Genomic DNA, 12,719 nt, shown 5'->3' on the forward strand with positions numbered 1-12,719 from the left:
TTACAGATGCAATCGAGAGCATCCTGTCAGGCTGTATCACCGCCTGGTACGACAACTGCTCAGGCACAACCGTAAGGCTCTTCAGAGGGTATTGAGGTCTGCACAACGCATCACTGGGGACAAACTACCTGCCCTCCAGGACACCTACACCACCCAATGTCACAGGAAGGCCAAAAAGATCATCAAGGACAACAACCACCTGAGCCACTGCCTGTTCACCCTGCTATCATCCAGAAGGCGAGGTCAGTACAGGTGCATCAAAGCAGGGACTGAGAGACTGAAAAACTGCTTCGATCTCAAGGCCATCAGACTGTTATACAGCCACCACTAACATTGAGAGGCTGCTGCCAACATACTGACTCAAATCCAGCCACTTTAATAATGGAACATTTTACGTAAAAATGTATCACTCGCTACTTTAAACAATGCCACTTAATATAATGTTTATATACCCTACATTACTCATCTCATATGTATTTCCTGTACTCTGTAGCATCTACTGCATCTTGCCTATGCCGTTCTGTACCTTCACTCATTCATATATTTTTATGTACATATTCTTCATCCCTTTACACTTGTGGGAAATTGTTAGGTTAGAGTACTCGCTGGTTATTACTGCATTGTCGGAACTAGAAGCACAAGCATTTCGCTACACTCGCATTAACATCTGCTAACCATGTGTATGTGACAAATAAAATTTGATTTGATTTGATTTTGATTTAAAGGAAATGTATCCTCTGCTTGGATCATTCTATCTCTGCCACTGACTTAGTCTGGCTTTAATTCCAGTTTGTCTATAAATTAACAATTGATATGTTGGATTCATGTCTACATCTCAACCAAAAATCTAAGTTATAGAATAGGACGACTTCAAATCAAACTTTAAATGCACTTTAAATACAGTTTGATTTGATTTAGTCCTAGTACTTGTATTTTTCAAGGTCAATAATTTTACTTGTACTAAAGAATGTTTTGAATGAAGTATTGTATTTTGCTGCCTTTTTAAAACATCCATTACAGGGTAGAATTTTGTAGGCTATCTATAATATTAGATCATGCGGGCAAGGAAAGTTTGCGAGAGCCTCTCGGAGCCAGAAAAAACTGCTCATTGTCAGTGACCAAATCATGCATCGCGCCAATACAGGCCAATCAAATCAAGCTAAGTTAGCTAGTTAGCCTCATGGCTAACCACAAATAAAATAAAATAAAATCAAATATATTTATATAGCCCTTCGTACATCAGCTGATATCTCAAAGTGCTGTACAGAAACCCAGCCTAAAACCCCAAACAGCAAGCAATGCAGGTGTAGAAGGCTAGGAAAAACTCCCTAGAAAGGCCAAAACCTAGGAAGAAACCTAGAGAGGAACCAGGCTATGTGGGGTGGCCAGTCCTCTTCTGGCTGTGCCGGGTGGAGATTATAACAGAACATGGCCAAGATGTTCAAATGTTCATAAATGACCAGCATGGTCGAATAATAATAAGGCAGAACAGTTGAAACTGGAGCATCAGCACGGCCAGGTGGACTGGGGACAGCAAGGAGTCATCATGTCAGGTAGGCCTGGGGCATGGTCCTAGGGCTCAGGTCCTTCGAGAGAGAGAGAGCGAAAGAGGGTATTAGAGAACGCACACTTAGATTCACACAGGACACCGAATAGGACAGGAGAGGTACTCCAGATATAACAACCCAATGATTATATCTGTTATGGCTAATGTTAGCACATTGATGTCACTATGTGTGGAGATGGCTAGCTAGTTAGCCAAGTAAGTTATCTGGGCTAGCTAATATTAGGGTAATGTCAGCAAGTGAACTAGCTAGCTAGCTAACGTTAGCTTGCTTGGTCATGACATACATTATTTAGAGAGACCTAGGATTTTTTGCTATGTACTGTACTGTACTGTACTGTACTTTACTGTCTGTATAAACTAGCATAACATTCATCTAAAAGCCAGAGACTCAGTAAGAGTCATCAACATTAGACAACTTTTTCGGTCTGAGAATATCTGACAAACTCACTTCAGTCTCAGTATCTGAGAATAACAAGAATAGAAAGTCTGTGTTTGGACTATTGTAATATCAGTGATATGATGAACTAAGGGCCCTATTCAATCAGATCTGAGGTGGAAGGCAGAACTGCGTTAGAGCTGGGAAATCCACAAGTATCCACAATCTTCTCCTGGCATTTTACGTAAAGCTGGCATTGTCATTGGCTGCAGAGAGCCGCAATAAGAGAAACCCATGCAGCCTTGTTTACAAGTTCAATCACTGGAATGTGAGATGTAATCTACAACTTGATTAGGCTATAGAAATCCTCATTATTTAATGTAATACTTTTCAATCTGAGCTTAATTATTTCTATATTGCCTACAATTTTCCGTTCTGAATTTCTAACAGGAGTGGGACGAGTGACATCGGTACAATGATAACAAGCAGCTGCTCCCCTATTTGACACATCCAATACAGTTACACCTCAAAACACAGCCAAAACATCAGCTATGCAGGTTTTAGCTATTGCCGGTTAAAGATTGATCTGATTGAATATAGATAGGCCTTACTGTTAGTTAGGATAGTAGAATACACAATATGCCATTTCTAAATTTGGTAGTGCAACAGCAGTTTTCCTTTTGTTATGTCAGTCAGTAGCTAGGTCTCCATCCAATTGGCGACAGATTTTCATGCGAATATTCTAAAATCTGCAAAAGGAAAATATGCACATTTTCCCACCAGTGGTGTGACCAAACAGACTTGTTGCGATTAAAATCAGTGTGTGTTGACATAGTGAACACAAAATGTACTTTTTCACTTAATTCTTGTGACTCCCAAACCCGCATGCGGGAGCGTAATCATCGCCTGAAACTAATTAGCATAACGCAACGGACATAAATATCCCTAGAAAATATTCCTATTCATGAAAATCACAAATGAAATATATTGAGACACAGCTTAGCCTTTTGTTAATCACCCTGTCATCTCAGATTTTCAAAATATGCTTTACAGCCAAAGCTAGACAAGCATTTGTGTAAGTTTATCGATAGCCTAGCATTTTGTCCAGCTAGCAGCAGGTAACTTGGTCACGGAAATCAGAAAAGCAATCAAATTAAATCGTTTACCTTTGATGAGCTTCGGATGTTTTCACTCACGAGACTCCCAGGTAGATAGCCAAAGTTCATTTTTTCCCCAAATATTATTTTTGTAGGCGAAATAGCTCCGTTTGTTCTTCACGTTTGGCTGAGAAATCGCCCGAAAAAGGTGAAAAATATTCCAAATTAGCTCCATAATATCGACAGAAACATGGCAAACGTTTCTTTATAATCAATCCTCAAGGTGTTTTTCTAATATCTATTCGATAATATATCCGTCGGGACAATTAGTTTTTCAGTAGGACCGATTGGAGTAATTGCTACCTCTGTATTTTACACGAGAATCTCTCTCGGAGCCACCATGTAACCACTTACGCAATGTAGCCGCTACGGCTATTCTTCAACATAAATGCGTAAAACTATGTCACAATGCTGTAGACACCTTGGGGAATACGTAGAAAGCGTAAGCTGGTTGATAGGGCATTCACAGCTCAATAGGGACTCATTTGAACGCAGCGCTTTCAAAATATGGGGCACTTCCGGATTGGATTTTTCTCAGGCTTTCGCCTACAACATCAGTTCTGTTGTACTCACAGACAATATCTTTACAGTTTGGGAAACGTTAGAGTGTTTTCTATCCAAAGCTGTCAATTATATGCATATTCTAGTATCTCGTCCTGACAAAATATTCAGTTTAAAACGGGAACGTTTTTTTTCCCAAAAATGAAAATACTGCCCCTAGAGTCACAACAGGTTTTAAGTTTTCATGCACTAAAAAGTTTTCATGCAATAAAAATCTAAAGAGTAATGTGTATCCATTGTATTTTCTACTGTTAGTTTTGTCACAAAAACTGCTGGGTTAAATAGTAAATGTGCCTACTCTGGTCTTGGCACGTGTGCTCGAGCCAACAGCTCGCAGATACTGTAAGGTAGGCTGTGTAGGTAGGCTAGTCTACATGATGGGATTATTATGGATAAGAGCAGAATATTTTGATTTGATCGATCATCATGTCACCAGAATCAGACCCTCAAAATGTATTGCATCAAGATCACCATGCACTTTTATTACCCTGTGAAGTTCATCTTAAGTTATTTCATCTGTAGCCTAATAAATTACTGACCAGGCACGCAAGGCACATGCCCAGGGTCTCTGACCTCATGTGGGCCGCCATTGATTTTGTTAGTCATTCTCACACAGATAGCATATGTACATGGCATAAGTCATGGCAAAATGTTAACAATTGCAGGAAATTATCTTCCCCCATTGATTCTGTTAGTCACTCTCACACAGATATCATATGAACATCTTCACAATTGCAGGAAATTAGCTTTAAAACAGCTAAATGTTAAAACAGCTAAATAAAATATGTAGAATTGCAGGAAACTAGCTTTAAAATGGCAAGGTTCTCTCTCCTCCCCATGGCAAAATGAGTAGAATTGCAGGAAATACATTTTAAAAATGCAAAATGTTTACTCTGCCCATGGAAAATGTGTAGAATTGCAGAGAATTTGCTTAAAAGCTACATGTTGTTCTATGGGGCGACCTCTAACGGGCCCAGAAACCATATCTCCGCATTGCGGAGGGGCCCACATTTTTTTTTAGATATGGTTTCTGGGCCCGTTAGAGAGTGACCTTGAGTCTCCATTTTGTTGGCAAAACCAGTTGGCAAACACACTTACTAGCCCTGTAAGTCAATCAATGGGGCTCACACAAACAATAACATGTATAGTGATGGGAATTACAGTAACAGCTTTATTAAATTAGTGCAAAAGACAGACATAACTCATTCAAAATATCATATTTTTCTTTGCTTTATCATGAATCATGGGGTCTTCCACACAAACCATACACACTTTTTTTTTACGAGCGCAAAAAACAAACCACCAATTCAATAGCTTTCCTTGACCTCTTTGTGTGACTCGGGTGGGTGGGGTGGGGGGGGGTTCTAGTGGTAGTGAAACAAGACCATGTAACACAAGGCAGACAGATTACCAATCTTTAAAGCAAATGAAAACTCCAGATCGGGGGTTGGAACCGGTTCAGGTTTCAAGGAACAGAATCAGAACAGGGAACGAAAGTGATCTATACTGTTCCGGAACAGAACCGTAATTTGAAAAGCATGGGAACCAGTTAAACGTTCCTTTACATTCCGGGCATTTTTTTCGGTATAAATGTAACAAAGCGCCTATGCAAAGCCCTCACTCTGTCACTCAGAAACATATTCCAGCGTCTCCCTGCCAGCTGAACATATTTGCCAGCTGAAAATCTTTGCCAGTGTGTGCGCAGGCTACCTGCCCCTCCCACTAGTGTAGCCTACTGACATTATAAGCATGATTCAGAAATTAGGGAGTGATTTTAAATTAGAAAAGAAGCGATTCACTTTTTCAATGCTAGTTAAGGATGCAATATTTATCACGTTTCACATTGGATTTATTAACTACAAAAGTTATGGTTTTTAATTCTGGTAGCTAGCTCTGGTCCAACGTTAAGCCCACTCTCTAAAGTACCTCCATTGAAGCCGATCCCAAGCAGGTATAATTCTGTGGGCCTAATCCAGATAATGCGTGTCATATCAAGATGCTCAATGCTTCAAGCCACATTGTTACCATCGGAGAGTGCCGACCACTCAGCAAGACCGTGAGGTTCAACGTCCTCAAGGTCACAAAGGCTGCAGGAGCAAAGGAGCAGCCACAAAATTTCTGTCGCATCTCACGCATAGCAAGCTGCTCTATACGCCCTCATTGGTGAAGTAATTTAATGTTGAGCTGAATGCAAAAAAAATAATCAGAAAAGGAACAATATAAATTGTTACTTTTTGGGGGTTTGAACTGGTATAGAACTTTATTTTGCTGGTCGGAACTGTGGAATGGGACAACAACAAAAAATGGTTCTGTTCCGAATGAAACGATTGAACAATCATTTATTTTGGTTCCAACCCCAAAAATTGATTTACATAAAAAATAGGAAACACATCGATAGCATTAGAAATAGTGCCTAAAGTCCACAAAAAGGTTTAATTTTTTTTCTGTAAGGGTAATTGAAGAGCCTTCAGTCCAAGTACATAGGTTAATTAATATATTTGTACAATGGTAAAAAATAAAATATATATAGTGTACTTTTTAAAAAGTTTAACACCATTACTATAAAGATATTGTTTTCCACTCCATGACAACTAATGCAATAGAAACTAAATAAATCAAAAAAGACTCCAGAAACTTCTGACTTGAGAAGGCTTATGGCTACCATTTTGCCCACAGAGACCACAACCACTGCAGACAAAAACTGGCTTTTGTCTCTCATTACAGTAGGAAACAAGATAAAATAAAGTAATACATCAAAAAGTAAATGCTTTTCCCCATCCAGTATCCAGTAGCTCAGACTATGCAGTATTTCCTTTCCCAGCGAAAGAGTCCATTTAGGCGGTGGTGTCCATGACAACACAGCGATGGAGGGAGAAGACAGGCGGGCAAGGAGTGGGAGAGGGACGGGCAAGGGAGAAGACCAGGGGCAACGACAACTGTTCAGGTGAGGGGGAACAGAGCTAGGGGCGGTAATGGACATAGAGACGGGTGAGGTAGAGATGAAGGGGGGTAACTAAAACCTGATGGGGAGCCTGGGGCCACGGATGGGTGAGATATCGTTGGGACACCCAAGAAGCTCAGTACCACAGAGGTCCAGTCTGAACTGTATTTTTTAAATTGTTTGCTAGTTGTTGTCGTTCTGGTGAGAGGTCTTCTCTTTCCTTAGGCTTGGTCACGTAGGGGAGATATGTTGTTTCTCTTCAGTGTTGCATGTAGACTACAGTAGATTTCAGCAAAATTTACAGGCCTGAAAGGAGAGAATAGAAAAAGGAGAAGAGAGAGGAAGAGAAAGATAAACAGATAGTTAAGGGTATCTTCAACACAGATCAGTTGCAATCAATTACACAAGACAGGTGATAGGCATCAATGCATTAAAGATTCAGGATGGAGAGGACATAGAAGATTGAAAAACAAATTCTTGGTTCTAGATTTAGACAGAATTTAGAAACGCAAAGATCTGTCTTTTTAGCTGGACATGGAAACATCTCCGGGCTTGACAATGACACGTCCTCCTCTGTCATGTCCCAGTTGAATGGGACAATATATATGTATTTTCTATAGTTGTAATGTATCACACACTTCCAAAAAAACATGTTTCGCAGCCTGTTACCTTTATATCTACACAGGGTCATATATGAAGAGTTACATACAAGTAGAGTAGTAAAGGTATCATAAATATCTTACAATGATATAAATCAAATTACAGCATGATAACTTTTAATACACAGGCTGTAACAGATAGTGCTATCAGTATATACTGTACCTTTCCTCACACACAGACACACATACACACCAAAATGTGAGATGTTATCAATCCATCTGCCTGTCTCTCTCTGCCATGCCTCTCCTCTGGACTAGTCTCCTTTCCTCTATGCTGTCACCGCGGGCTGTACTCAGAACTCTCTCCATATCTGTTTCTCTCTCTCTCTTTCTCTGTTTCTCCATTATGACATATACTCTAGCCACTGTATGAGTGTGGTTGTTTTTCAGCCCTGTCTGGAAGAGAAAGAACAGACCCTTCAGGACCATAGGACTGATCCTGCCTGAGCTCACGACTCCGTGTAGAAGTGTGTGTGTCGTTCCTGTTGAAAGTGGAGACACACTCTCGCTCTGCCGCAGAGCAGCTGGGTTGCTCAAGGTCTATATGCTACACAGATCTGTTATCTGAATGGGGGGACATTAAAAAGGCAATATCTTTAGCCCATAGAAGAGGCATTTTATATCTGATACACAGAAAGATATAACATGTCCTGACTTTTACTGAAGACCTGTGAGTCTTGAGCTGTCAGTCCAAGAACAAATGCAGCGTAAGTTTTTATGTTCAAGTAGGTTTTCCTTACGAGATCTCCTAGGGAAATTCATGCAGTGTAGAAGAAGTTCATAAGAAGTATCAAGTATATACATGTACATGATCACACTACTATTACTTTCCTTGTTAAATTGAGCATATGGCACATTTAGTCAGCTTGATATGTATTCTGACTGCAGCTACAGCTGTCTACAGCATCCTTTTCTTTGTTTAAGATTTTCAGGGTTGATTTAAGACTTTTCTGTTTTATTTTATGTGATATCTGTCTCTCTTTTTCTGTCTGTCTTTCCTCCTCTGTCTCACGTAAGATTAGAGAGTAGTTTTGAGAAATGTGAAATGTAATTTTGCGAGACATTTTGAAATGAATTGACCCGTAGACTTAACATTTTTCGGAGCGATCAAAGTGTGCCTGATTCAATGGGTGGGAATATCTAATGGGAGGTACTATTGATTTTTTTTATTCTCACAGTTGTTGTTTTCCACTGGCCCTCTTTTCTATTGTGTAGGTGTAAAAGGGATTCTGAAAAGTAAATCTAAATTGAACAACACTCTGGAGCGGCGTGAGATAAGTTTTGAAAACGTAATGAGACTCTGGGAACTTTTGTTCATGCATGCAGGCCTTGAAACATACCAATTGTTCCCCCTCTGGCTAAAAACTCATGGCCTGAAACATGAAAATACACGGGTAGATCAATTCACCTCAGCTCTCACACGGAGGCAATGAAGTCCAGCAAAGAGTGGATAAAAGAGACCCTTCCTTCCCTCACTCCCACCCACCTGAGTGAGAATGGGGAAGGAAATGTGACCATCACACCTGCTGTACCTGGAGAGGCTGAGACGAGGAGGGAATGACGGAGAAAGAAAGAGAGATGGGAGGAGTTTGAGAGAGTGAGAGAGAGGGAGAAAGGGACAGAGGAGGAGGAGGCAGAGGGATAAAGGGAGACAGAGGGCTGTTTGATCTAATCACCATCACCTTAATTGGGTGAAAGTGCTTCTGGCAGCAGTCAGCTGGAGTTGAGGCAAATGTGATAGCTCACAGGAGGGCTGCCCTCGTAATCTCCAGTCCAGCAGAATTACCATCCTCCCTGCCTGCCTGTGGATTTACCCTGCTCTCCTCCATCTTCATCTCATTCTCAATGTCAATATATCGAGAGACAAGTCTCACAGCATATTGTTAGCCATATCCAATATCTGCTACATTTCTGAAGAGAAGGAGGAATGCAAAGTTTGCCTTTTGAACATGTAATCATATAGCAGCAACCCTCACTGTCACTCTTTGCTTCCCATTATGGCATCAACGAGAGTAGTTCTGACAAAACTAGAACCAACTCAAATAAAACATTTGATAGCATGAAAAGAAAATTAGTGCTCTTCAAATGATTCTTTGCCAAACATGAAATAGTTCTCAAAGAGCCATCATCCAGTAATACAGGCATGACTAGACTAGACACAGTATAAAACATGACATTGGAGAACAATTTCAGGGTAAGAGGGTACGAGTATGAGAGTTTATCAGCCAGGTAATGTCATGCCTATTAAATTAGAACAAAGGGATTAAAAGAGGAATAAGAATGTTACCAAGGAGGAGGAGGATCCTACTTCTCCTTCTCCTAAATAATCTGCTCCTGTAACTGTGTGGATTAGAGCCGAGAGAGTGGCTGTTTGGGCAGGAAAGTGGATTTAAACATCACTGTGAAGGAATTGTTGTTGGCAGACTAAGGCAGGGAGTCTGCCTGCGTATATTCCTTTATTTGTGGATGAATTGCATTTTCTCTCTGAGATTCGTCAGCCAGTCTTTTATCAGATCTCTAGCCGCTTATAAAATCCCACAGAGCTCATCTCGGCCTCAGACAAACACTAACAACAATACACCCACACAGGGAATACATGTCAAATATCCCCTAAAGAGCCTCATCAACCTTTAACTGATAGCTAATAACAGTGGCATCATTGTGAATGTGTCCCAATGCAGTCAACATTATACTGCTATAGCACAACATTCAGCATCTCTGTTAGATTGCAAAACAGGCCATGTTGGAACTGTGGTGCTGGGCTGGTGATGTTGCATAGACTGCATAGAGGAGATTGCAGGAGGTTGACTGAGCCTTGAGACAGCCCAATGGGAGTGGGAGAGGAAATGTCAACTTGTTTAATACTGCAGCCGCTCGTTCACCCATGCCTTTCACGTTATCACCTCCGCTCACATGTGTTTTCCTCATAAGCTTAATACCTAAAAACCTATTCATCTTAAAAAGCCAGTGATGCCCACAGCGCTCATGCGAAAAATGACTATATATTTACATGCTCCTGTCCATCCAACAGCCCCAACATCACATGATGCTAGACTTCCATTTTAGACCTGACAGAACCTGCTGGAGAGAGATAATACATACACACTGTCTTTCTGTCAGGCCATTCACTGACAGGGAGATAGGGGGCACTGTGGTCATCTCTGCCGCACTCGCAAATTGGGTTTCCAATCTTATTTAGAGCATTTCTCAACAAAATAGTTATACTACATTTATGAAAATGCTACTAACAATGGCCCTTATTTTGTTATTAAATTGCAAACAGTAAGCACCATCCAGAGAATTTGATCCACAACACAAGAACATACAAAACATACACCAGCTACATCTATGTGTTCTTTGACATATGAAATCCACTATAAGCTCAGTTAGACTCTGTTGTCTGAGTTAAAGCAGTATAAATACAAGTGGTATTTGGTGTCTAATGAGTTACGGGTCTGTGGTAAAGTCCTGCTACATGTCGATCACACTGTAGAGGCTCACACATCAACAGGGACGGACTAAGCTCCTGGATTCAGCCAGGGATTTAGCAGCAGTAAATGCTACAGTAGAATATCTGTGTTCTCTCAACACCGGCTCTGTCCCAGAGGCTTACATACATCATTTAAGAGTGTGTAAAAGTAACACCACTGGAGTTCTTTATCCTTGAAAAGGATCAGGAGGGTACATGTGGACATGGATTTTTTTCTGTGGGGCTGGGCAGAGAGACAGTCACTTTGGAGCCTGCTGCCCAGTGAGGAAGATTGATGGAGCAGCGTCTCTCCTTAGGTTGAGTGCAGTCCTCTCTAGTTGACTTACAGCAACCTCCACCACCCACTCAGTGTTTAAGAGCTTGCCTTCTTGAAGTACACATAGCCTGCTATAGAAGGCCTGCAGAGAGTCACAATGTTAATGTATATGCAGAAAGTACATGTGCACATGTTCTGTAAGTGTGTCTTTACAATGTGTGTCTGTCTATGTGAAGGTACATGGACGTACATATGGATGGGAGAGAGTGGGTGTTTGACAGAAGTCCCGTACCGTATGAAATTGTGTGTGTACGTGCATGTGTATGACTTGTGTCTAATCTCCTCACACCTTTCTCCTCTCTATCTGTCCCTTAGTGGTTGAGCCTGGGTCAGGCTGATGTGCCCTGACAAAAGTAATATCTCTGTGTGTGTGTATCGCTGCACTGACTCTGATACAGAGGGGACCTCTGTGGCCCAGCTCTCTTCTCTCACCAGCTCCCACTGGGCACACAGACAAAGATTGCCTCCCTCTATATATCACTACCTGTCTCTCCATGCTGCACGGCTCAGCTGAATAATATGCTGCAGTGCCTGCTGCTGAGGCCTTACTGTCTGCAGCTCTACATAACACACCCCATTCAGCTATGGTGTTGACCAATGAAAGGACATGCTTGGAGTCCTAGCTGAGGTACATGGTTGGTTAATAAATGCCAGATTCTATCAGTATGGTATGGTGTGTCATAATGAATGCCAGTGTTTATCAGTACAGTATGGTGTGTCATAATGAATGCCAGAGTATCAGTACAGTATGGTGTGTCTTAATGAATGCCAGATCAAAGGAGGAGAATTTCACAATCCACACTGCCACCCAATTAACATTCACTGTGCACATAGACTGATTTCCACAGGGACCACTGGTAACAAAGCACTGCTCATCTAGCATATAGAACACACACACATACAGAGAGAGAGAGACAGAGATACAGAGACAGAGACAGAGGCTGCTTGGTATGATCAGAACTGTGGGTGTCTTAGGCTCAACACTCTAGAGAGACAGAATGAAAAGTAGACAGACAGAGAGAGGACAGATGGATAGATACATACCCAAAGGGAGTGTGAGTGAGATATGGAGAGAAAATGAAGAGATGAAGAAAAGAGATAGTGATTGTAAACCAGGGATGGCTGGAGGTTGAGAGATAGATAGAGACAGAGAGTAATGAGTGATAACGAAGAAGAAAAACAGAGAGAGAAGGGGAAGTGAGAGCGAGAGTGAGAGAGATGAGGGATAGAGAGAGAAAGAGAGATGTGAGGTAGAGAGAGGGAATGAGTGGCTGCTTGGTATGATCAGAACTGTGGGTGTTTTAGGCTCAACACTCTCAATGGCTCCACTGTGTGTTGAATTACAGATTACCCCGTCGCCTCCCTCCTCTGGCTCCTCTCCTGCCGAACACTGCACAGAACTCAGCCATAACACCAGCTCAGCCCCAATCCCCCTCTGAACATAGGATAGGCATCTATATAGACTGGCTGTTAGATCTCCTTCATTATGCCTCCCATTCCCAATCGAGGGGTAAATTATACATTTAATCACTAATGGTATAAATGAGATATACAGCTTGAGCTCCCAACAGGAGTCCCTGGGAAGCTCCTGGCTGTAGCAGGGGATGCCAGACTAACGGTGAGGGAGACACAGAAACATCATAAAAAATGGA

The 12,719-nt window shown here is 41.4% G+C and overlaps 1 protein-coding gene across 1 annotated transcript in view; it reads right to left on the reverse strand.

The window, feature by feature from the left end:
* Positions 1–4,812: 4,812 nt before the first annotated feature.
* Positions 4,813–12,719, reverse strand: part of LOC112252318 (cadherin-13) — a 610,184-nt gene continuing 602,277 nt past the window's right edge. Inside the window, exon 15 of the mRNA XM_024423437.2 lies at positions 4,813–6,908. Within this exon, the coding sequence (XP_024279205.1) occupies positions 6,901–6,908 (8 nt within the window). The 3' untranslated portion in view covers positions 4,813–6,900. The remainder of the gene's footprint in view (positions 6,909–12,719) is intronic.

Source organism: Oncorhynchus tshawytscha, linkage group LG06 (assembly GCF_018296145.1).
Source record: "Oncorhynchus tshawytscha isolate Ot180627B linkage group LG06, Otsh_v2.0, whole genome shotgun sequence".
NCBI lineage: Eukaryota > Metazoa > Chordata > Actinopteri > Salmoniformes > Salmonidae > Oncorhynchus > Oncorhynchus tshawytscha.